The sequence below is a fragment of the Perognathus longimembris genome, chromosome 17 (genome assembly GCF_023159225.1).
Source record: "Perognathus longimembris pacificus isolate PPM17 chromosome 17, ASM2315922v1, whole genome shotgun sequence".
In the NCBI taxonomy this organism is placed as follows: domain Eukaryota; kingdom Metazoa; phylum Chordata; class Mammalia; order Rodentia; family Heteromyidae; genus Perognathus; species Perognathus longimembris.
In genome coordinates this window covers 23,250,915-23,274,561 of record NC_063177.1, presented here as the reverse complement: position 1 = coordinate 23,274,561, position 23,647 = coordinate 23,250,915, and the positions used below count along the sequence as shown (strand labels likewise).

Here is a 23,647-nt window from a genome sequence, read left to right as displayed (position 1 = left end):
GCCTTCCTCCTCCCCCAGGACTAGTCTAGGGGCACATTGGGCCAGCCTCTCTTAAGTAAAAGACCTGCAGGATTCAATATCCACTTCAAATCAACTAATCTATGATGCTGTGTCCCCAGGACCATTGCTTCAATTCTTGCGGATCAGTGCTGTGCGCGTCTTTTTTGGTTTCTAGAGCACCATATTCAACTTCAAGCTATGCTCGCACTCCATTTCTTGAGATCTGCAGGCCAAGAGATGCATAGGCCAGGAAAGGACAATGTCACCATGTGCGCAGGGTGATGGATCCTGACTATGGGGAGCAGGGGGCTTGGCTTTGCTAGTGAGCATATTTGGCACATGCTGGTGTCTTGGTGTCCCATTACCCAGGGTTGGTAACAAATAGACAGGAGCAGAGACTGATCATTAGAAGAGTAGGAGGACCAGGAGCTTCACCCACAAGAATGAGGGCTCTGAGTCAGCCCTGAACAAAGGAAATCTGGACCACAAGGGGGTAGTTAACCAGAAGAGGTTAGCTAAGGGTGAAGGAGCGTTGAATGAGGGCTCTAAGAGGGAGTGATTTATGGCTTTTAACCCAGCTGTAGCAGCTGGAGGAGGGCTCCAGCTCCCTCCATTAAAAACCCTCTTGAAAGCCTTCTGAGGAAATGAGGCTTCACAGACTGTTGAACATTGTTCAGAACATGATATGTAAACAAAGGGATTTGAGCAGTGAAAGGGGCGGGCTGGGGTGGGATCTGTGCTGTGTTGCTCCACCATTCCTCTTCCAGGACTGCAGTGTTCTCCTGAAGTTACCAGAGGGGTGTTGGGTAATCACTGGCTCTCAGCTGAGATTCCCCCTATGCAATTCTAATTCTCAGAAGAGTTGCACCCTGAACCCTCCCTATATTATCTGTGGTATGGAGATGGAAGGCAGACTAGTATGGTCAGGAAGGGGAGAATGTGTCACAGGAAAGACCGGAGAGAAGAATGATGGAGAGAAAGGCATGGCAGGTAGCCTCTGCAGAGAAGCTAGCTGAAGGACTTGGGGGTCTGGGATTGTCCACGGGAGCAAGAATCTCAGGGCTGCAATAGGGGTTTTCTGATGTGGCTTATTCAGTTCAAATCTCCACTAAGACTGGCCGCTGAGCCAAGGTTTCCTTTGTGAGGCATACAGCTCTAATCTCCACTGGTCACCCACTGCCATCTTCCTCCCACACCAGTTCAATATGAATTCCTCCCCAAAATACACGACCCCAGATGACAGTACAATGTGTACAGATTTTATGTATTTTATTCATTTATACTGTTTAAATATCAACGTACATGTGAAAATCATGAGTCCCATCTTGCATTTAAAAGAGCAGTGCGAGCCTAAAACCAGAAAACATTTTTATATTTTTCCAGGACCCCCAGGACCCCTGCAGAAGAGCAGGAAGTGGGGGTAGGCTCATTGCTCACATCTGGCAGGGATTGAATTGAAACTTCCAGAGAGCAAGTGGTATGCTCAACACTCTCTGGTTGAAGTTGGCTGATATTCATGGAAGATAAGTTCAAACACTCCAAGGAATGAAGCGTAACATGCTTTGAAAAATTACCACCCCAATTTGATTCCTTTGGGAATGATGAGATTATCTCAGCATAAATCAGGACAGGGAAATGAATCAAGCCTTTCTCATGTTCCGGGTCAGTCTCAAAGGAAAGTGGTTATTTTTGGCTGCGGAGTTGGAGTTTTTGGTCTAAGATCTTCATGGAGGCCTGGACCCATTTCTGCTTGGGGTCAGCACAGACCAGCTTGCCTCGTTTGGTCTTGAAGCTGTGAGTGGGGGGAGAGAAGAAGCAGTCAGAAGACTTCTCTTTGGAACAGTTTGCCTATCCAGCCCTGTGTGGTCCACTCATTTGAGACGGAGGCAACAGGGCTGCAGTGGGAAAGAAAATGGGGACAGAGAAAGGATGGGATGGGGGGGCAAGCCCAGGAAACACATCTGTTCTCTTTACTGAAAGGAGCTAACATGGCCTGAACAAACCCCCAAGCAATGTTGACTGGGAGCAGACATTTCATTCTGTGAAACGTTCATGGATTGCATTGTAAATGTCAAACTGTCTAAGTCGGGACCTCTGGCTTAGTTCTCGATGAAGACCTGAGTTTTTGGTCTTTGGGAGATGGAACTTGTTTACTCACATTATGGCTTTCTGGGAACATTTGCTGCTGGTGGTTCTTCTGTAACTCTCCAGCTGCTGTGGAAGGAGCCTCTTACTGGCCACAGTGAAGCAGCAGGTGGTGGGGACAGAGGCTGAATGAGGAAGGAAACAAAACCATTCTCATCATCATGTCACACCCAAACATCATGCAGGGAGCTAGCTGGTCCTCGATGCATTCCATGCCTGCCTCAGTGATCAGGTGAGTGATAGAGAGGTAGAGACAGAAATAGAGAGGAGGGGAGGGGATGGAGGAGGGAGAGAAAGAATCTGCCTAAGCTTCTATGTGGCTATTCCACAGGTAGATCCGGGGCTGGGTGTTTTTGTCCACTGTGACCCCTGTGTACCTATCATTGCATTGCAGAGTTCACACTGGGTCTCGGAAGACTTTCACTGGTTCAGGCAGTGGGATGTTTCCCCATAGGGAAGAAAGGGGCTTACCTGGCTCAGCAAGCACCTGGGGGCTGAAGACCATAAGCAGCAGGTACAGGAGCACTGTGGAGACATTCATGGTGGTGGATGAGAGAGGGAGCGTCCTTAGGAGTTGGAGGTTCCTGAGCTGCTCTCTGAGACTCTGCTGCATGCTGGTTCTTCTCCCCCGGTATTTATAGGGAGCAGAAGGGGTGGGAATTTCTAAAGAAGTCTTTGTCTACACGGAGGATCTGGTTCTGACTTTCTTATCATGCCCCCCAGCTCCTGGGAAAACTGAAGGATGGGAGAGACGTAAATTCGTGGGCAGGACTTGGCACCTGTCTCGTCTATCCTGGGCGGGGGAGTGGAGAAGGGAGTGTGGGATTACAAAATGTAATCAAACATTTGCTGCTGGCTAGAGAGGTGGGGAAAGGGAGGACACCATTTGTTTAAGAACCTACCTCGAAGATGGGAGCTCGTGGTTCACACCTGTAGTCCTAACTACTCAGGAGGCTGAAATCTGAGGATCCAGGTTCCAAGCCAGCCCAGGCAGGAAAATTCATGAGGCAATTATCTCCAGTTAACCATCCCCCAAAAGTGGAAGTGGAGCTGCTATGGCTCAAGTGATAGAGGGATAGCCTTGAATATAAAAGTTCAGGGACAATGCCCAGGCCCCAAGTTCAAGCCCCAGGACTGGCAACAACAAAACAAAACATAATAAAACAAAACCTGCCTTTCTTCCTATGTTCACCTGCTGGTCTTCATAGGTGTTCATTCTGCCAGAAACAGCTTGGCAGTTCTGATCCTTGTAGTCTGTGTTATTTCAGGATGATAGCGAGAAAGAAAGAGAGAGAGAGAGAAAGAGAGAGAGAGATAGAGAGAGAGAGACCCTTGCTCCTCAGATCTAATCTAGCTGTCTAAGATTCTTAGTGCCCTGAAATTTAGTGTCAAGAGACATCACAACAATGTAATTCTCACTGATCATGACTCTAATGTGCTTAAATACTAAAGCCATTTTGCAAATTAATCAAAACAAACTTCTCTACTAACCACAGTCATGTTGATCTCTAATGGACAACAGGCATCCTCCCTCCCCATGTCTTCACATTCCAAAGATTAGGAAAGCTTTGGGAGAATCATCCTCCTATTTTATACTCACCCATGGAGCTCCTATTGCAAACAAGGTATCTGATGGCTTATAAAAAAGTCAGAAAGATGAGGTATATAACATACTTCATTGTATATAGCAGTAGGCCCCCAAGTAGAAGAGGGTGCCAGGATAGGCAAATATTTTAGTGAGGTTGCTGCAGTAAATTACAGCCTGGATGGCTGACCAAGAAGGAGAGATGGAATGACTGTTTCTTGATTTTTCCCCCACACTCTCTTATCACCTTGATTGATTGTTAAAGGTGACACAGGCAGGTATGGTAAGAAAAACTCTGAGCCAGGCACTCCTACATTCCTACAATCTCAGCTACTCAGGAGGTTGAGATCTGAGGACTGTGGCTCAAAGTCAACCTGGGAAGAAAAGTCTATGTGACTCTGATCTCCTACTAACCAGTAAAAAGCTGAAGTATAGCTGTGTCCTGTGGGAGGCAAGCCTGGCCTTGGAGTGTATGCCACTGCCCTAAGGAACATGGCGTGACAACACACTGTGCACCTGAGACCACGCAGAACACCGTGTGTTGTTTGCCCCGGGTCACGAGCTCCTCCACATCAGGTACCACTGCTCCTTCCTTATTCTTGAGAACTGAGGCAAAGAACTTGGTAAACAACCTTAAAGGTAATACGTTACATTCTTCAATAAAGTAGACTTGCTCCTTGAGACCTGTCTCTAGAGTCTGCATCGTGACTCTGTCACCCTTACCCCCCAAGGACCACCTCCCAGGAAGGAACAACAGTGTCCCAAGTGGTAGAGTGTCAGCTTTGAGCAAAAGAGCTAAGAGACAGGGCCCAGGCTCTTAGTTCAGGCTCTAGTGCTGGCAAAGAAGGAGGAGGAGGAGGAGAAGGAAGAGGAAGATTTGGATTCATAGCAGACAGTACTGGAATTAACTGTTGATGCCTGTCAGTATTCAGCAGTGCCATTGTTGTCCAACAACTTTAGGCATTCATCTGGAATACGTGGTCCAAAATCACTTGAGAAAGGGCCAAGGCCAGCCCCCTGACTTGCTCTGTTCTTTGGTGCTCCTTTTCAAGTGAGATAGTCTTGACAGGTTAGGAAGACACTGGAGGCTGGGGTGTCTTAGTTTGGATGATGACTCTGACAAACTTTGATGCCAAGGAAAGCTTGCCTAGCCAAACTGTGCTGAGCTCAGCAATCCCCTTACCATGGGATTGCTGTGCAAATCAAATGAGAGATTGTCGGTGTTATCAGTGTGTACATATATATGATATAGTAAGTCCACAGCACAGATGGTAATTGAATGTTGTTGCTTTTATTATTAAGAAGTAGGAGTGATTTTATAAACCAGGGAATGAATGGTAGAAAGAGACCATGGGTCTAGGCAGATGACTTCTTCCACATCATCCTCTAAATCTTTTCTTCCCTGCTTCCAAGTAAAGATGTGCTACCCTAAGGATAGCTTCCAGGGATGCCTGAGTCTCACAGGAGAGATTTGCAAGGTCTCAGAAATTGTGTCAGTACCACAAATCTGGAACGTTCTTGACCTCAGAGATGCTGGCCTGAGGACATTAGAAGATTATATACTCTTAGTAGGAAAACCTTCTCAGCTTGGTTGAGAGTTTAGAATCCCCAATCAAGTGACTTTCCTTTCTCTCTTTGTTTCTTTCTTTTTCTCAAATACATGTATTTTTTTCTCTCTGAGCTGTGGATTTTCATCTGGAGGCCAGAAATCTCTGTGGGACTAAATAAAGAAAATTGCTAGATATAATCTGAGTTCAGCTGCTGTTCCATCCTTTACAGGCGGGGTGGGGGGGCAAGGGGGCTGGGCTACTTTGCTTTTTTTCTTTTTCTTCTCTGTTTTCCAGTGGTGACAGAGAAAAGAATACACTGTTTACTTGTAGTTTTTGTCCCTGATGAATAGAGGGCCTTGGTCAGGAAAGACTCTGAGAGATGGACAGGCCACTGTGTCTATTTGTTTCCTCCCACTGAGGGAAAGAATCATGACTTCTTCAATGGGGCCTAAAGAATGTAGATGTATCAGCAGCCAAGGACCTGGGAAAGGAGGATCCTGACTTTGATTCTCCTTGCTCCAGATTCCCCGCATTACAGCCAGAGCATGGGCTGGATGGGGTTGGGATAGGCTCAGTGGTAGAGGGGCTGGTAGCCTAGCATGCCCAGGGTCTGAATTGCAAAACCAAATACCAAACAATTATTCGCAGGCTTGAAAGAGACACGGATACCTATCTTATTGCAACCCTTTCTTAGAAAAGAGTAAAACACTAGAGAGCTGAGGCTTGGAGGCCGGTGACTGAATCCTCACAGTGACTTGGTACATTTCAGGTAGAGTTGACCAAGAGGGTCTGGGTCTCTGTTTCTGTCTCCCTGTGTTGGGAACCTTTACCATTCTCACCTGTTTCCCCTTGTGCAAAATAGGACCAGGTACGGTATGACTTCTGTCCTTCTCATTTTTGGAGAAAAAAGGATCCCAAATTTTGTGTTAGTATAAAAATTCTCATCCTGTATTTGGCATATAATAAGTTGTTGCTAATAACGCTGACCTGTAAAGTCTACACAATGTTTTATCTCCTAGGAGTTGTTATTTAATCTTCCCCACAAATCCAAGATATTCTAATTTTTATTATTTTTTCTATTTTATTATTTATTCTAATCCAAGGTATTCTAATTTTTTATTTTTTGGTTATGGGGGTTGAACTCAGGGACTGGGTGCTGTCCCTGAGCTCTTTTCCTCAAAGCGAGTGCTCTACCACTTGAGCCACAGTGACACTTCCAATTTTGCGGTAGCTAATTGGAGATAAGAATCTCAGGGACTTTCCTGTCCAGGCTGACTTTGAACTGCTATCCTTAGATCTCAGTCTCCTAAGTAGCTGGAATTATAGGTGTGAGCCACCTCCTGGTGGCTGGAAAAAGTATTCTAATAATGAAAAAAGTATTGTAACTAAGTCCACCTTAAAAACAAGAAAATGGGGGCTTAGAGAATTGGAATAAGTATCTTCCTCTGCTGTGAAATCATTTGTAACCATGAAGTCTGTTTCCCATGTTTATCTTGAAGAAGGCTTGAGTGTTTTTATATATTATGGGCTTACAGTTACATGTTCTTATACAATCCATTTGGTTACACACACACACACACACACACACACACACACGTATATTATCTACCTGTATCTCTATCATCTCTCTATCTCTATTATCTCTCTCCATCTGTCTCCGTTTTGATGTCTATCTCTAGGTCTATATTTTCAATCGCTCGCTCTCTCATCTCTCTCTCTCTCTCTTTTTTTTTTTTTTTTTTTTGCCAGTCCTGGGGCTTGGGCTCAGGGCCTGAGCACTGTCCCTGGCTTCTTTTTGCTCAAGGCTAGCACTCTGCCACTTGAGCCACAGCCCCACTTCTGGCCTTTTCTATATACGTGGTGCTGAGGAATCGAACCCAGGGCTTCTTGCCACTAGGCCATATTCCCAGCCCCACTCTCTTTCATCTCTATCTCTATATCTCTCTCAGTTGCCTCTCCCATTTTGTATAAAGGTAGAAAAGTGAGGTATACTGCCTTGGGCTATTTCTTTGGGTCTGTGAGTCTTGGTAATACTGGCCTAATTTCAGTCCCAACAGCACTAACTTGGGTGGGATCTTGCACTGCATGACTATTGGTTGCGTCACAGCCAGATGTTGGTTAAGCAGCTTGTCTGAAGCACTGCCTTTGGAGAAGTGACTCAGATTCGGGCTGTCTGTAAATGATAGTGGTCACCTGGGGCATGCAGCCTCCAAGTTGTCTGAGCAAGCCAAGGAGGATGCTGACGGCACTCCTGCCTGCATGCCATTGATGCCGTTGACCTGAACTCTTACTATGGCTCCAGGGTAGCAGCTGAGGAGACTGAGGAATAAAGAGGAGCCTGCGAATGTCTGGTGAGGAGCAATGGTCTCCTGAACAGACTATCTTTTGCTCACCTTTCATACACAAAGAGTGCAATGAACCCATTCCCAAGAGGAGCAACCCTCCCTCCCTCAGTCCCATGGAACAATTGTATCTCTTTAAATGTGCAGCCGTCTTGACAGCTGCTCTCTGAGGTGATGATATGGCTCTGCCTATCAGTGGAGTATACATTACAGAGAAAAGTTACTTCTATCCAGTATGTCAGTGTACTCGCAATCAATGCCTGCACTCATGGAGGGAAAGATGGCAGACAACCATGGGCAATGCTCTATAGCAATTCTACACCCCTTTAGGCAGATGCTGTAAGAGTCCCCACTTTGGGTGAGGCTTGGCTCTGCTCTGGGGCAGGTGATTTGTTCTTTTGATCCTGGATCATGATTGCTCTGGGGAGCTCTCTTCATTTTCTAATCTTCCCATCGGGTTCCTCTTTTGTGTGAGTTAAAGAGGAGCCTCAAAGAATGTGACCAAACCTTAACCCCAAAGAATATTCTTCAACTATCTTTGTCAAGACCTACCCCTTCCCTGGTGGTCTAGTGGCTAGGATTCAGCGCTTTCACCGCCATGGCCCAGGTTTGCTTCCCGGTCAGGGAACTCCCCCCCCCCCCCCAAAAAAAAGACCTATCCTTTATTTGAAAGTAATTTTAACCTTATATGTCATCATGTAGACAACGGCCATCCCCACCCAATATTACCATTAGCATCTTGGATGATGGTGCTCTTATACATCTGTGGGGGTCACTGCCACTGTCACCAACAAGAGAGCCATTAACCTGTACATCTTAGTCAGATTAGAAAAATAGCCCCATTTAGCTAGGCACCTTAGTAAGATAAACAAGTTGAATTTTTTGAGCCCCCTGACCCTCAAGGTCACCATCATGGAGAAAGACAAGCCTGGAAGTAAAGGTTGTTTATAGGGATGAGGTTTGAAGGTGGTTTGCATCTTCATTTAATGTCTGGAATGGTGTGAAGTCTTGAATTTGTGGACATCTTTTGTGTTTTTTTTTATTTCTATTTCAAGAGCTGCCAGTTCTTTCCTTAGCTGCTCTTCCTAACAGCAATACCTTGACAAACACAGAAAAAGCCACCAACACACTCTGAATATACGTATTTAAATGTTCCCTGATGAGCTTCAGTTTCAGCTAACAAGACCTGGTAGCTCTGACCCACTATGACATGAATCTCCAAATTTTTAGTCTGAGGAATTAGCTTCATTACTGCCTGCTACCAAATGTTCACAAATGCCACAGGTTTCAGGTTTTTAATGATCACACGTGATCACAGTAAGCAATTCCTCTGTTCCTCAGGGTTAAGGTAGACTCCAATCATCAGGGGTTAAGCACAACCTGCGTTAATTTTTCTCTCATGTCATAGCTTGTAATAGGCCAAGTACTGCCGGGCTCGTGTTGCCTCCCCTGGCACGGGGGTCAGGCTCTACTCTACTCTAATCGCTCCCTTTCTCACCCTCTCCCCTGGTCACCCGACCCGCAGGTAAGGCCAGAGTGGAGTGGGGGGCTCAGGAAAGACCTCAGGTGCACGCGGCCGTACGAGATCGCTTTTCCTCCCTCCTTACCCTCGAAGAAAGCCAGGTGTACGCGGATCTCGGAGACGCTTCAAGAGCAAATCTGATTTAATAAGGGAGTGGCTAGCAGTTGATATAGTAGGGGTGACGAGAAAAAGGGTGATCGACCAAGAGCTGGCGATAGGCTGGCGAGCTTGTCATAGGACCCCCTCATGAGCTAACGTCACTTGCTCAGCACCACCCCAGGGGCAAAAGCCTGCGAGAATGGGGAGCACATGGGCTGGCGAGAAAGTTGGGGGGCTGTTCGCAAAGCCAGTTCTTCTGATTCTGGACCCAGAGAATTGTGGCCTGCTTCCGCATTCCCCCAGGGCTGGAGGAACGGCAGTGTCTCGGTAGCGCTCTCCTCTGCCCTTCCCCTCAAGGCCAAAGCTGAACCCCAACATCTGCCCCTTTTACTTTTCTTTTTTCTTTTTTCTTTGAACAGCAGGAGGCGCCCTACTCGAGGGCATGCCATGTCTTAGGTTGCCCCCACATGGGGGGGGGGTCTTACCCGTCCTGGGCAATGCCCTTGCTCTTCAGGCTAACCTGCCTGCCGGGCTGGCCAGCCCGATGAGAGGACTTGGGGAGAGTGGGATTGGCACTTGAAAGAAAGCCCTGATAATTTTTCTCTCATGCCAGCGGACCTCAGTGAGCAGCAGGTCCTAATGGTCGTGTGACGAGTCTCATGGGGTTCCTAGATGGCTAAAAGGCCAAAGGCCACTTGTTACCTAGACAGCTCTGGCCTATCGCTTACAATAGAAGAGACCCATGTACTAGCATAGGGCAATGTAAACATAATGTAAATGGGAGCATAAAGCAGACATGAACATAAGCAATCGCAATACAAGGCAAATGCAAACATGAGCAACTGTAACACATGAGCAATTACAACACGGGCACAAAGCAATGTAGGGTCTCTTATCTGGCCTAGTCCATGGGAAATAGAGGAATCCTGGTCCATTCTGGTGTCACTCAAGGTAGTGCAGATGGCTCCCTTTCCTCGATGGTGAGGTAGAGGTAGGTTCAGGCCCTGGCGATTTGGCAGCCAGGGTGCTGGTAACTTAACAGTTGAGGTTAGTAAACACTTTATAGTAAACATTGCAGCAAGGTGCCAATCCCTTGCTTATTGTAAACATTTATCATAAAACATTAAGGTGTCCAAATCCTTTAGCTCCTATTTCCCTCCAATGGGGGCCCCTAAGATAAGCAGCAAAGGGGGGAGCAAAGGAAGGAACAACAGTGTGCAAAATTTCCTTTTGGTTCTTGTGCAACGCTGTGGGCCACGCTGCCACAGCAAACATTACTCCAAAGGGTGCCAGGCAAGGTCCAGGGAAGAAACAGGGCCGACACTGGGTCCATCTCCAGTACAGGCAGGCTTTCCCGTTTTTCCATAGAAAAATCCACCACGGTCTTTGCTTTCCTGAGAGGAAACAAGGGGAGACATCCCTCAAGGGCAAGTGCCCTTGGGTGGTCATTCTGATGAACAATATTTCAAGTCTCTATCTGGTATCCAGATTGGATTCGGTTCCCCAGTTGGGAAAACACATGCGAAGCCCCTTTCCGCACTGATAAGTGGGCCTGGGCCTTGCCATGCCCCAGTGAGGGGGTCCTTCCAACGGACTTCCACCTTTAAGTAGGGTGTTTGGCTTGACCAGTGTCTCTGGAAAGCTGACAGAGGTTGGTCCTTAGAGAAATTTAAAATATTCAATGTAAACATCTCTGTCCTCAACTGGTCATGGGGGCTTCCCCCCCTTTTTGTTTTAATAATTGATCCTTTAGGGTCTTATTATGCCTCTCAATTATGGCCTGACCCTTTGGGTTGTATGGTATTCCAGTGGTATGTTTAATATTCCACATTTGGAAAAAGGCCTGTAAAGGCTTACTGGTGAAGCAAGGTCCATTATCTGTCTTCACCTGTAAAGGAAGCCCTAGGATAGCAAAACATTGTAAGACGTGGCTTTCAGCATGCTGTGCTCTTTCTCCCGCATGCAGAGAGGCCCAGCAGGCATGAGAATGTGTGTCAATAGACATAAATATGTATTTTAGCCTTCCAAAAGGAGCGTAGTGGGTTACATCAGTCTGCCAGATAACATTGGGCTTTAGGCCTCTGGTGTTGACCCCAGGAGATTGCAGGGGAGGGACTTGCAGGAAGGGCATACATGATTTGCAAGTCCTTATAATCTTTTTTAAGTCTCTTATAGGAATTGAAGGAAATCTCTGATGTAACCCTCTCCAATTTAAGTGAGTATGCTCATGGAGTCCTTGGGCCATTTGAAGGTTTTGAGGTTGTACAATGGCCACAGCTATAATGGTCCCATTAGTGGCCAGCTGGTCTGCCATACGATTACCTTGTGCCAGGTCCCCAGGCAATCCTTGGTGTCCACGAAGGTGCTGTAAAAATATAGGCTCAGCCCACTCTTTTAACAGAGACCTGACTTGGATCATCAGAGGGGTGATTGGGTTTTCATCTAATTTAATATATGAGAATACCAGGTTTGGTAGCAAATTGACCACATACAGACTATCAGAAAACAAGTTCATTGGCTGTTTGACATGGGTCAGTGCCAGGGCGACTGCGTACAATTCCTTAAACTGTGCAGATCCAGTAACTGCTTCAAAGTAATGGGTGTTTTCTTTCCCACCGGCAGGGGGAGAGGCGGAGCGTACCACCATGGCAGCCCCTGCTCTTCCCCCATCTGTAAAAACATTGGCAGCCTTGACAAGAGGCCTGGTAGAGAAAAGTACAGGAGGTGTCCATTATAGCCTGGAAAATGAGGTCACCCACCTCGAGGTGCCATAGTGGCAATCTGCCTTTTCCATAAAGCCCTCCAGGGTACTGGACACACGTGCATTATTCCTTCTGACCCATTCAAAATCTGACAACTGGTAGGGAATGGTTAGCACATCGGGATCTCGCCCATAATATCTCAGGGAAGTATCCCTGCCCTTGATTACCAAGTCAGCTAGCTGGTCTAGCTGGGAATAAACTCTGGGAACTCCCCCCACTGAGGCGTGCACCCACTGAAGGGGCTCACCTGATTGGGTAATAGCAGCTGAGGAGAGTTAGGATCCAGGGAGGATCCAAAGGCCAAGAGGACATTCAGGCTTGTAGCGTGCCAGCCGTGCCATATTTAGGGCCATTTGGATTTTCTGGAAGGCTGTTTGAAGTGATGAAGTTATTGTAATAACATCAGTGGGCGCTTTGCCCTTCAAAGAGTCATGGAGCAGAAGCAGCTCCTCTGTAGGCAGGTGAAGCCAGGGTCTTAACCAGTAAATCTCACCTAACAATTGCTGCATTTCCACCAGAGTATAAGATGACTGGAAGGATAACTGGGGCTTAAGGGGGCACACTGAGTCTAGTTTAAGTTCTGCCCCCAAGATCTTAAAGGGGTATATTTTCTGAACCTTGTCACTGGCTATATGCAGTCCTCCTCCTTGTAGGAGGGTTTGTACCTGGCTATAGGCAGAGTTTAGTATATGGACAACTGCTGCTCCAATAATGATGTCATCCATACAAACATATAAAATAATATCTGACTGGCTTCTAAGAGGTTGAAGAACTTGTGACACATAATGTTGGCAGAAGGCGGGACTATTAACCATGCCCTGAGGTAAGACTACCCACTCATACCTCTGGTCTGGCCCCTGATAGTTAACCAAGGGCACAGAGAAAGCAAACTTCTCACAATCCTGGGGATCAAGGGGAATGGAAAAGAAACAGTCCTTGATGTCAATTATAATGAAATTAAGATCCTGAGGAATAGAGGGGATCCATGGCAGCCCCTGTAAAGGAGTGCCAGCGGGGATTATCCACTCATTAATCTTTCTTAGGTCCTGTACCATCCTCCATTTACCTGAGGCCTTTTGTACAACAAATACAGGGCTGTTCCAAGGGCTCAGCGAAGGTCTAATATGCCTGAGGGACAGTTGTTCTGATACTATTTCCTTTAACTTTTCTAATTTGTTTGAGGGAATAGGCCATTGTTCCACCCAAATTTGGGAACCCGGGTGCCATCGAATGGTGGGGACGGTAGGAACAGTGGCCCTTAGAATTGGGGGTGAGGCCCTGTAGAAGAATCAGGAGCCTCCTGCCCCAAGGCCTCAGAGGGAGGCGCTTTTTAGCAGCCACTAGGGCCACCTGACAGGTCCTGGCCTGTGATGACCACGGCCTTAATCTTTCCCAACAGGTTATCTGGTGAGTTTGTCATTATTAAAGGACGTACTATTCCCTTGCCACCATTCATATCATCCCAGGAAAGCCAGTCCTTGGTTCTCTCACTCCCAACTGTGCCTCCCACCCCCGAGATCTGGGGGCCGGGGATTAGGTCCCACCATGGAGGCACTAGTTCCTTCTTTAATATGGTCCAATCTTGGTCGGTGGAGAATCGGTAAGTCAGGCCGTAAAGCAGATGCTCTGCCCAGGGCGTGTTCGGCCCGCCTCTCTCAGGGACCACCCTCCTGAATTCATGGAAATCTTTAGTTTCCTGCAACTCCCACGAAGTGGTAAGGGCTCCGAGTTTAAAACCGGCAGGGCCGTTTGCGCTCAGTGGCAGAGCGCTGCTGCTGCCACCGCCTCCACTGCGGCTGTGAAGCGGCCGCTCAGCGGGGCTCCCAGAATCTGCATATGTATGGAGCTGAGCCGGGCCTCCAGTGGGGGAGGGGTAGCGAGCCGGCTTGGCGCGCCTCTCTGAAACGGCGTCTTGATTGGGGTCCTGGGGATCAAGCTTGCGCTCGTCCCTGGGCCTTTCGGAGCAGGGCGTTGGGGGGGCCCCCTCCGGACCAAAATTCCCTCCAGCTGCCCTTTCCTGAATCAAGGGATTCTCCCCTGGGTCTGAGGAGAAGCAAGCCTTGAGGGTCTTAATAGCTTGCAGGGTCACAGGTGGGAATTTTTCTCCCCATTTTGTCTCCTCTAGCTCCCACTCTAGCCGGTCCCAAGTTTCCCACGAGAGTGGGTTGGCTCCAGTTAGCCACGGGACCCTGAGATTTAGCTCCTGCCAAATAAGCATGGCACAGGGTTCTGAGATATTCGTCCCCACGTTTTGGAGGGTGAACCTCAGGATTTTAAGGGGCAAATTACTTCGCCTACTTTGATCTTGTCCCATCGTCTTTGCTGACCTGGATGGGAGGACCACGCATCCCGGGGTTTCCACCCCAATTCCCTGAGATTCTAATGGGAGCCATGGACTTCCTCGAATGGGTTCTGTTCCCCACGTTGGGCCGCCGAAAATGCCGGGCTCGGGTCGCCTCCCCTGGCATACTCTAATCGCTCCCTTTCTCACCCTCTCCTCTGGTCACCCGACCCGCAGGTAAGGCCAGAGTGGAGTGGGGGGGGGGCTCAAGAAAGACCTCAGGTGCACACGGCCGTACGAGATCGCTTTTCCTCCCTCCTTACCCTCGAAGAAAGCCAGGTGTACGCGGATCTCGGAGACGCTTCAAGAGCAAATCTGATTTAATAAGGGAGTGGCTAGCAGTTGATATAGTAGGGGGTGACAAGAAAAGGGGTGATCGACCAAGAGCTGGCGATAGGCTGGCGAGCTTGTCATAGGACCCCCTCATGAACTAACGTCACTTGCTTAGCACCACCCCAGGGGCAAAGCCCGTGAGAATAGGGAGCACATGGGCTGGCGAGAAAGTTGGGGGGCTGGTCGCAAAGCCAGTTCTTCTGGTTCCGGACCCAGAGAATTGTGGCCTGCTTCCGCTCTCCTCTGCCCTTCCCCCTCATGGCCAAAGCTGAAACCCAACAAAGTACCTCTTCTCTAAAGCAGTGACCACTAAGTTGACAATAGATGGACAGATTCCTCCTTCAAGTCAAGCTGTATGGACCATGTTGCTTTCAAGATCACCATTATAGCCGGGCGCTAGTGGTTCACATATGCAATTTTAGCTACTCAGGATGATGAGATCTGAGGACCACAGTTAAAAGCCAGCCTGGGCAGGCAAGTCCTTGAGACTCTTATCTCCACTTAATCACCAGAAAACTGGAAGTGGTACCGTGGCTCAATGTGGTGGCGCACTAGCCTTGTGTGAAAAAACTTAGGGATAGCACCCAGGCACTGAGTTCAAGCCCCATGACCAATAACAAAGAAAGAAAGAGAGAGAGAGAGGGAGAGAGAGAGAGATCACCATGATAAGAGAAGAGAAGGCAGGAAGTACCAACTGCAAAGACTAGGTCTATATGTGACTTATATAATTTCATCCCTTACCTAATTGGTTAGACTTTAGTTCCATAGTCCCTAAGTAAAGACAATGTATACTGGATAATGCAGGAGACTCTGTAGATTGTGGTAGACAGTCTCTGATACTTTGTAACTGGTGTAGGCCTAACAACTAAGCAAGAGACAGTCTTCATGTCTAAGCCAGAGGTCACAGGTCAAGTCGAGAGACTATACCTGATCTACAAGAAAGAATACCAGGGAATTTCCAAGTGCATGCCCCAGACATGGGGCAGAACTTGTGAAATAGGAAGAAAGGGCACGCTCTTCACCTAATGCTCCCTGTAAGAATTTCTGGTGATAGGGCTTGGACATCTGAATGTGTGTGTGTGTGTGTATGTGTGTGCGTGTATGTGTCCAAGTGAAGTTGATATCAATAAGAGAGGCACTGATCTGCATATCTCTATTTATGAAGGTCCAGCCAAGTAAGGAACTTGTCCATGTTTTCTAGGCACACCAATGTTATAACTGGTCTAACCTTTGAATCCCACTTAACTCTGTACCATGGGACACAATGGTCTCTGTTTTGGGCCACAGTTTTGGATTTCTCTTAATTCTCTGTTTCTAAAGGAGACACAAAGGATTTCCCCAGGCCTACACAAAAAACAAATAAATTTATGACAAATAAAACAAATAAAATAAAATAAAATACAATAAAAATACAATACAATAAAATACAATAAAAAACAAATTCATTAACATTTTTCAAAACAAAGCCTGATGAAGATAGTTTGAGCAGCTTCTCTTCAGGTTTGGGCAACTGGAGTTTTCTCTCTTCCCTGTCCTATTGTCTGATACTCTGCTTAAGACCTATCTGTCCTACGGGGCTTGTGGTGTCATATTAAGGTAGAGAGTCTGTGTCCTCTCATACTTCACTCTCCAATCAGTAGGGACAAAAGCAGTTGATGAAAACTCTAGATGAGGCTAGTCTGCCTCCTGGTTGTTCTGTTCTGAGATTTTAGGTTATACTTCTTGTTAGTGTTTAGAAAAAAGGACTAGAGGCTAGAGGAGAGGCAGAGTATTACTGGATCTGGCTTAATCATCATAGTACATTAAGTGGCCAATAGTAAATTGTCTACTTGCCACTAAAGTGCTAAGACTATGTGATCTAATAGCTTGAGGATTTTTTTTGTTTTTATTTTTGTCAGTTGTGAGGCTTGAACTTAGGGCCTGGATGCTTTTCTTGAGCTTTTGTGCTCAGGGCTAGTGCTCTCCCACTTTGAGCCACAGCACCACCTCTGGTTTTCTGGTGGCTAATTGTAGACAAGAGTCCCACAGACTTTCCAATCTAGGCTGGAAAATCTTTGAATCACGATCCTCAGATCTCAGTCTCCTGAGTTTTCTACCTGGAGCTTTGATTGAAATCCTGTCTCCAGGAAACCTTGCTTGAAGGCATCATGGGTTTGTTAGAATCCTCTACAGGGTGCAGAATTCTTACTTTTCCTGCTCTAAGATTTTGCAGGCACATGGTTCCAAGTTGTGGAAAGGATTAGGTGAAGCTTTGATGAGAGTTTTGAATAGTGGATGGGAGGGGCAGTGGGAACAGCCATTGGGGAGACTGGCACAATAGTTGAAGAGACCCTTCTGTGGTGGTGAGACAAACATCAACTATGGGAAGCAAGAAAAGTTTCTCAGAAATGGCTACAGGTGATGTCAGGTGTCACATCTTGGGGAAATGGAGCATGCTCATGTCTGCCTGGTTCCCTGGGACATGCAGACAAGCCAGGCTTTGGGACAAGCCTTTGGCCTTCCATGTACCCACTCACTCTTTCACACAGGTCCCTCCTTCTGCACCTACACCCTCTGCCCTCCTCCTGGTCACAACTGTCACCCCAGCCAGCTTTCTGTTATCCCTTACAAGACACCAAAGACAGGATTCATACAAAAATACATTTTTATATAGAAAATTTAAAAGTCATAGATAAACATCCCATTGTATCATAACATCTTCACTTTCATTCTAAGTTAAAAACAACAAAAACAATCACAGAATCTTTCCTCTGGTTCTTACAAACCCTTCGCCATACTGTGACAAAGCAGGCGAAGAAGAGGATCCCAAGGTTTTTACAGGGTCACCATGACATGACATGGCCAGGCCCTTCATTTCTAAACACATCAGAATCAATGAGATTAAATTAAAATAATAACTTAAAATTACTTAAGGATAGCTACACATAAGAATAACTTCACATTCTTTCAGACAACTCATGTCACTTGGGATTAGAGTAAGTGAATCATTTAACAATTCTCAGAAAGGAAAGGCGATATATATGTATATATATATGTATAAATATTATATAATATATAATATTATATTCTCAGCTCCTGGTTTGGATTCAGTTCATGCATACATGTTCAAGGATTCTGAGTTTGAGCTTTCTTGTCCAGGAAGTTCACGGAATCCTGGACCCACTTCTTCTGGGGGTCAGCACAGAACTTCTTGCCCAATTTAGTCTTGAAGCTTCGAGGGGAAAAGAAGACTTAGTTAGCTAGTGGGGAGCGTACCTTGAGGGCCCAACCTGGCAGGGTAACCTACTCTGTAGCATCTGCCTGTTTCACTTAGCCAAGAGCAATAACATCATTTCCAGGACAGAGGAGGAAGAAAGCAAGACACGGGAAGGGCTTCAAGGGGAACAACCTCTCACACCAGCCCATAGGAAGCCTGCCTTGACTCCTAGATGGAATCCAGGATTTGGTGACTGGAAAGGGAGCTAGCTGGGAGTTTCTTGTGAATTTACCTTCCCCATTAGAAATTTCTGAGCTTGGGTTAGAGATGTTTCTGAGGTGTACACTAGTCTGCTTATATTTTCCCTTCCTCTGCCCCAGGGAGACAGCTAGGACTGATGGTTGCAGGCGAGATGGTCGTGGTGCACTCACATCACAGCAGGCCAGGGACAATGGCTGCTGGTGACCCTGGTGTAGCTCTCCAGATTCTGCACAGAGATCTTCTTTCGGCTCACTTTGTAGCAGCAGGTGAAGATATTACTCGCCTCTGTAAGGCAACAAGAAAAGGTGCTTGTGCTGGGTTCTGGGTCTTTGTGATACAGAGAAGGATGAGAAGGACAGGAACAGGAGCAAGTGGAGTCACCCACCCCTGGCTCCGTGTCTGTACCCCTTGGGGCATCTGTTCTTCTCTCTTCCATGGACATGCACCTCACCAATCAACAGGACCACAAGTACTGAGGGCAACTCCAGGTGACATGGGGAATGAATACAGGAATCTATTGCCTTAGCTTAAGGGAATTCTAGTTACAAGTCTCCTCTTAGGCTCTAAGAAATTTATGTCTGCTGATAAGCATTCTGGTTGCCCACTGCCTCAGCAGAGCCGCTGTCCATGGGAACTGAGACGAACAAAGCACAGACTAGATCCTGACCCTTCTCTCCTCCACCTCACATCTCTACCTTGGATTACCTAGGCTGTGGAGCACTGCTGACAACAGCTGGGAATTGCACAAGGGGCTTTCCAGAGCCGGTCCCTGGAAGGCAGTAGATCCAAGGTCCACAGCTGGCATTTTAGCTCCTGCTGTGCCCAGAAGCAGCTGTGAGACTGTGCTCACTCCCTGTCCTTCTCTGAGCTGCCTTGTCTTGGGGAAGCAGTGGTTAAGATGAGATAGTGGGGGGCACCCTGTGCTGTGTGTGATGGTCCCTGATAACCTGGAGAAGGGGTGATGTGCTGCCGGGGGTAAGGGAACAGGGGTCTTACCTGGCTGAGCCAGGACATAGGTGCTGATGATGGCTTCTGTAAGCAGCAGGGACAGAATCACCGCGGAGACCTTCATGGTGATGGGTGAGAGAGCGAGACTCATTCGGTGGGGGAGTTGGCAGGTTCCAGACTTCACTCAGCCTCTCTGCTCTCCAGCAGCCCTGTCTCCGACTTTTATAGGAAGAAGAGAGGATAAAGAAAAAGGGGATGTGAGGAGAGAGGTCTTTGTCATACAGAATGAATCATGGGATGGTGTAATAAGTGCTGGGCCAGCTCTCTGCCAACTCTCGGTACGGGGCTAGGGCTAGGAGAAAGTGCATGTGTGTGTGTGTGTGTGTGTGTGTGTGTGTGTGTGTGTGTGTATGTGTGTGTAAGGCTGACCTGTTTCATCTAAGATCAGGAATGGTATTGGGTGCAGGTTATGCCCAGGTAGAATATAGTGTGTGATTTATGGTTATAATTATATACTTAGTTTCTTTGGAATGAAACACATTCCACAGAAAGAGGAAGGAAGCAGGATTGCCAAAGTCAAGGAGATGGGAGCAGTTCTCACATTCCCCCTCTTCTGCTTCCCCAACTTCATCATTCCTAGGGCCCAGGAATCCAGAAAGAAAAACTAAAACTTCCCCACATGGACTCAGAGACCCTTCACTATCTTAAATCCGGGTGGCTTTCTAATAGAAAAGTAGAATAAGAAAGCAGTAGCATAAAAATGGAAGGTAGTGTTTTGTTGGTTTTTTTTTTTAAGCATAGTACCTAAAAACTGTAGTGTCATCTCTTCTGGTACTGAGGAAATAAAATAGCTGAAAGCCGTGATTTCAAAGAGGAACAGGCAATGACTTTTCTAGGCAGCCTTTGCTTAGGGTCTTTTGTATCTTTGCTGGGAGATGATGCCTGTGGTTAGGGTCACTGCAAGACCTCACCCAATGTCTGGTGTCTAAGATATGAGGACTGTACTAGGAGGGCTAGAAGTAGTTGTAAATGCTCTCTCCTCCTTGCTCTCATGGCTCCTTGACATGGCTTGACAAATCTATCAGAGATAAGGCTAGGGAATGTGGACCAAACTGCTTGAGAGCAAGAGAGCAGAAGAACTCAAAGTCCAGTTTAAAAATCTTTATCTGGGACTGAAGTTAGAGTTTAGTGGTGGGAGTTGTCTTAGTGTGATGAATCTGAGTCCAATTTTTAAGACATATCAATAAATCAATCAATGTTATCAATCAATATAAATAAATCAAGGTTATAATCAATGTTATAAATCATTGTTTTATAAGAGATCAGAATTACATGGCATTCATAAGGATTTGGAAATGCTGTGGTTTTCAAAATACCTGATTAGCTATGAAAATGCTTTCTAAGTAAATGGATATAAAGAAGTCAGGCTGAGTGTTGTGACTCAGTCCTGTGACTCTACTATTCAGGAGGCTCAGGCAGGAGGACTGTAAGGTTGAGGCCAGCCTGAGATACATTGTAAATTCAAGGATAGGCTAAGCTACATAGTGACAACCTGTTTCAAAAAATTATATCAAGAGTTGAAGATATAGTGTAGTGGTAGGGCATGTGACTAACATGCACAAGGTCCATCCCCAATACTAAGAAGAAAGAAGAAAGAAAGAAGAAAAAGAAAGAAAGCAAGAGAGAAAGGAATAAAGGAAGGAAATAAAGAAGGAAAGGAAGGAATAAAGGAAGGAAAGGAGAAACAGGAAAGGAAAAAAAGAAAAGAAGAAAAAGACTACATCAAATTTAAAAACATCTAATCAATCCACAGTGACAAAGTTAACATATGAAATGAAAGAATGTATGTATAAATCAGGTAGCTGATAAAGTATTAATGTCTCAGATAGATAAGTACTCACTGCCTTACATATGAAACTGTAACCCCTTTGTACATTACTTTGACAATAAAGAAATGAAAAAAGCACAAGTGAAAAACAAATAAAACTGAATAACTGGGTTTAAAAATGTACAAAATATTTCAGTAGACTTTTCTCAATATATAAGCAGCCAACAAGTATATGAAAAGATACTCAACATTGCGAAACAAACCAGAGGCTTTGGGCTCAATCCAGGAGGAAGGAAGGAAGGGAGGGAGGGAGGGAGGAAGGAAGGGAGGGGGGAGGGATGGAGAGAGGGTGGTAGGAAAGAAGGAAGGAAGGAAGGAAGGAAGGAAGCAAAGAGCAGAAGGGAGGGAGGGAGGGGAGGAAAGAAAGAGGGAAGGAAGGAGGGAGGGAGAGGGTGAGGAAGGGAAAGAAAAAGAAATCAAAATTATTCTAAGATATCATGTCACCTCCCCCTCCCCTTTAGGGAGCATATATCAAAAAGACAAAATAAACATCATTGGCAAAGATGTGAAGAAACTGGAACTCCTGTTCAGTGCTTAGTATCTGTATACCCATGAAATGGTGTAGTTATTACAGAAAAGAGAATAACAGTTCCTCAAAAGTTAAAAATAGGATCACTATATCATTCAGCACACACACATATATACACACATATATATATATATACACATATACACACATATACATATATATCAGAATCTGTAAGAAAAACCCCTATGCTGTTTTGCACACAGAAGCCACAAGTGAAAATGTCCGTCACTGAATGAGTGAATAAGCAATACTTGGCATATTCACATTAGGGAATATTTAAGGAAGAAAACTCTGTCAGGCCCTGGTGGCTCACACTTGTAATTTTAAATACTGAGGAGGCTGAGATCTGATGGCCGTATTTTGAAACCAGCCCAGGCAGAAAAGCCCATGAGACTCTTATCTCCAATAAACTAAGCAGTGGTAGAATGCTTGCCTTGAGCCAAAGAAGCTCAGGGACAGAGCCCAGGGCCTGAGTTCAAGCCCCAGGACCAGCACAAAGGAAGAAAAGGTATGAAAACTCCTACACACTACAATATGAATGGACCTTGAGTATATCATCTCAAGTAAAATTAGCTGGTCACAAAAAGATGTGTTCTGTCTGGTTCAGTGTGTGTGTGTGTGTGTGTGTGTGTGTGTGTGTGTGTGTGTGTGACAAATACAAGGAAAAAAAGAGTAGAGCGTTGATCACTGGAACTGAGCAAAGGAGGAATATGGAGGTATGGAATGGGCATAGAATGTCAGTTATGCAAGTGAAAATGCTCTTTGGACCTACTGACCAACAATATAAATGTTACTGTGATGTACTTATGCATGGTAAATATGTAAAGTCTACATTATATATTTTCATTACAACTTTTAAAATTATTGAAAAATATAGAAGGATAAAAATCTGGTAGAAGTGAATTTTGTAGTCTCCAATTTTAACAAAAACCATGGATGGTACTCCTAAAACTATGTATAATCCATCTACTCCTCCTGTACCCACATACAACACAGGAGAGGAATGAGCAATTATAAGCCAGGCACTAGTGGCTCTCATCTGTAATCCTGGCTACTCAGGAGGCAGAGATCTGAGGACTGCAGTTCAAAGCCAGCCTGGGCAAGAAAGTCTATGAGACTCTTATTTCTCATTAACCACTAACAAGTGGTAGAGTACTAGTCTTCAGCACAAAAGCACAATTGTGCTCAGGCAGAGTTCAAGTCCCAGGACCAGCACGAAATAAATAAATAGATAGATAGATAGATAGATAAATAAATAAGGAATAGACAGTCACGACAGACAGCCGCACAGCACTTCTTGTATACTGCTGGGAGACCTTCTCCTCATCCCCTAACGCAGGGGTCTGATCCTGCCCTCAGGAGAAGTTCCTTATCTTGAGACCCCAGAGCTACCTTCTATCAGGTCATGCTGGTCCATTTTCCCAGGGCCATACTGCAAGTGGAATTTAGGGCCCATGCCCTCTTTCAGGGCTGTCATCACTTTCCTGGGTGATAGAACACTGAAAGATTCTTTTGCACAAAGTCAGTCTTGGCTTCTGGTTTTCTTGGCAAAATAATTCTAAAAAAAAAAAAACAATAAAAACCCAAACAACAAATGACTGGTACTTTTGTGATCTTCCAGTAACTATGTGTAAATTCTCTCCCTCCATGCTTTCATGGCTGCTCTTTTCCCCCTAACTTCTTTCTTGGCTTACTTGTCTGTTTCCTCTATACCAGACTTATGACTCTTCTTTAGGCCAAGGTTCCAAGGCTTGAATGGAAACTTCAGCTTCTGTAAACAATTGGAAGGTTCAACAGGTATTTCATTGTTGAAAGTCTTCCTGAAAATTCCACCTCTGGCGTATGTAAGCCAGCTCATTATTTTAAACAAAGGAAGACTGGAGACAGGACCATTTTCAAGCTGGAAGAATGGAGCTTGCATGTGTTGGCTTGCTTTGTCCTTAGATCTCCTTTCTGACCAGCACGCCAGACTGTTGGATGCTGATGCATCCAACATTTTCCTCTCAATTACTGTTCCTGATATCAATCATCGCTGGAAAACATCTCACAGACACCCCCAGAAGTGTGCCTCACTAATCTCTTAGGCATCACTCCATCCAGTGCAGGTGACAAGATTAACTGTCAAACACAGGCTACTTAAGAACCA

General features: G+C 45.9%; 2 protein-coding genes and 1 long non-coding RNA gene across 3 annotated transcripts; all 3 read right to left on the bottom strand.

Annotated features, from left to right (window-relative positions):
• Positions 1-1,331: 1,331 nt before the first annotated feature.
• LOC125366004 (eotaxin-like) lies at positions 1,332-3,345 on the bottom strand. Its single transcript, XM_048366376.1, has 4 exons — positions 3,316-3,345; positions 2,617-2,768; positions 2,159-2,270; positions 1,332-1,792 (listed from the first exon to the last, which is right to left on the bottom strand). The coding sequence occupies exons 2-4, from the start codon at positions 2,756-2,758 to the stop codon at positions 1,684-1,686; spliced, it is 363 nt and encodes a 120-aa protein (XP_048222333.1). The 5' UTR covers positions 2,759-2,768; positions 3,316-3,345; the 3' UTR covers positions 1,332-1,683.
• Positions 3,346-4,174: 829 nt separating this feature from the next.
• LOC125365538 lies at positions 4,175-23,189 on the bottom strand. Its single transcript, XR_007213720.1, has 3 exons — positions 23,180-23,189; positions 11,999-12,002; positions 4,175-4,312 (listed from the first exon to the last, which is right to left on the bottom strand). It is a non-coding gene; the product is annotated as an uncharacterized LOC125365538 (long non-coding RNA).
• LOC125365537 (C-C motif chemokine 2-like) lies at positions 17,752-19,208 on the bottom strand. The gene is made up of 3 exons (XM_048365671.1): positions 19,133-19,208; positions 18,307-18,421; positions 17,752-17,890 (listed from the first exon to the last, which is right to left on the bottom strand). Exons 1-3 carry the CDS (start codon positions 19,206-19,208, stop codon positions 17,785-17,787), a joined length of 297 nt encoding a protein of 98 aa, XP_048221628.1. The 3' UTR covers positions 17,752-17,784.
• Positions 23,190-23,647: the final 458 nt, after the last annotated feature.

Bases quoted from the DNA above. Each gene is read 5' to 3' on its own strand.
- LOC125366004 (XM_048366376.1), bottom strand. From the start codon at position 2,758: ATGCAGCAGAGTCTCAGAGAGCAGCTCAGGAACCTCCAACTCCTAAGG. The intron at 2,271-2,616 runs GTAAGCCCCTTT...TTCCTCATTCAG, and splicing joins CCAGGTGCTTGCTGAGCCAG to CCTCTGTCCCCACCACCTGC. The intron at 1,793-2,158 runs GTGAGTAAACAA...CCCCACTCACAG, and splicing joins TGTTCCCAGAAAGCCATAAT to CTTCAAGACCAAACGAGGCA.
- LOC125365537 (XM_048365671.1), bottom strand. From the start codon at position 19,208: ATGAAGGTCTCCGCGGTGATTCTGTCCCTGCTGCTTACAGAAGCCATC. The intron at 18,422-19,132 runs GTAAGACCCCTG...GTTGCCTTACAG, and splicing joins CTATGTCCTGGCTCAGCCAG to AGGCGAGTAATATCTTCACC. The intron at 17,891-18,306 runs GTGAGTGCACCA...TTCCCCTCGAAG, and splicing joins TGTCCCTGGCCTGCTGTGAT to CTTCAAGACTAAATTGGGCA.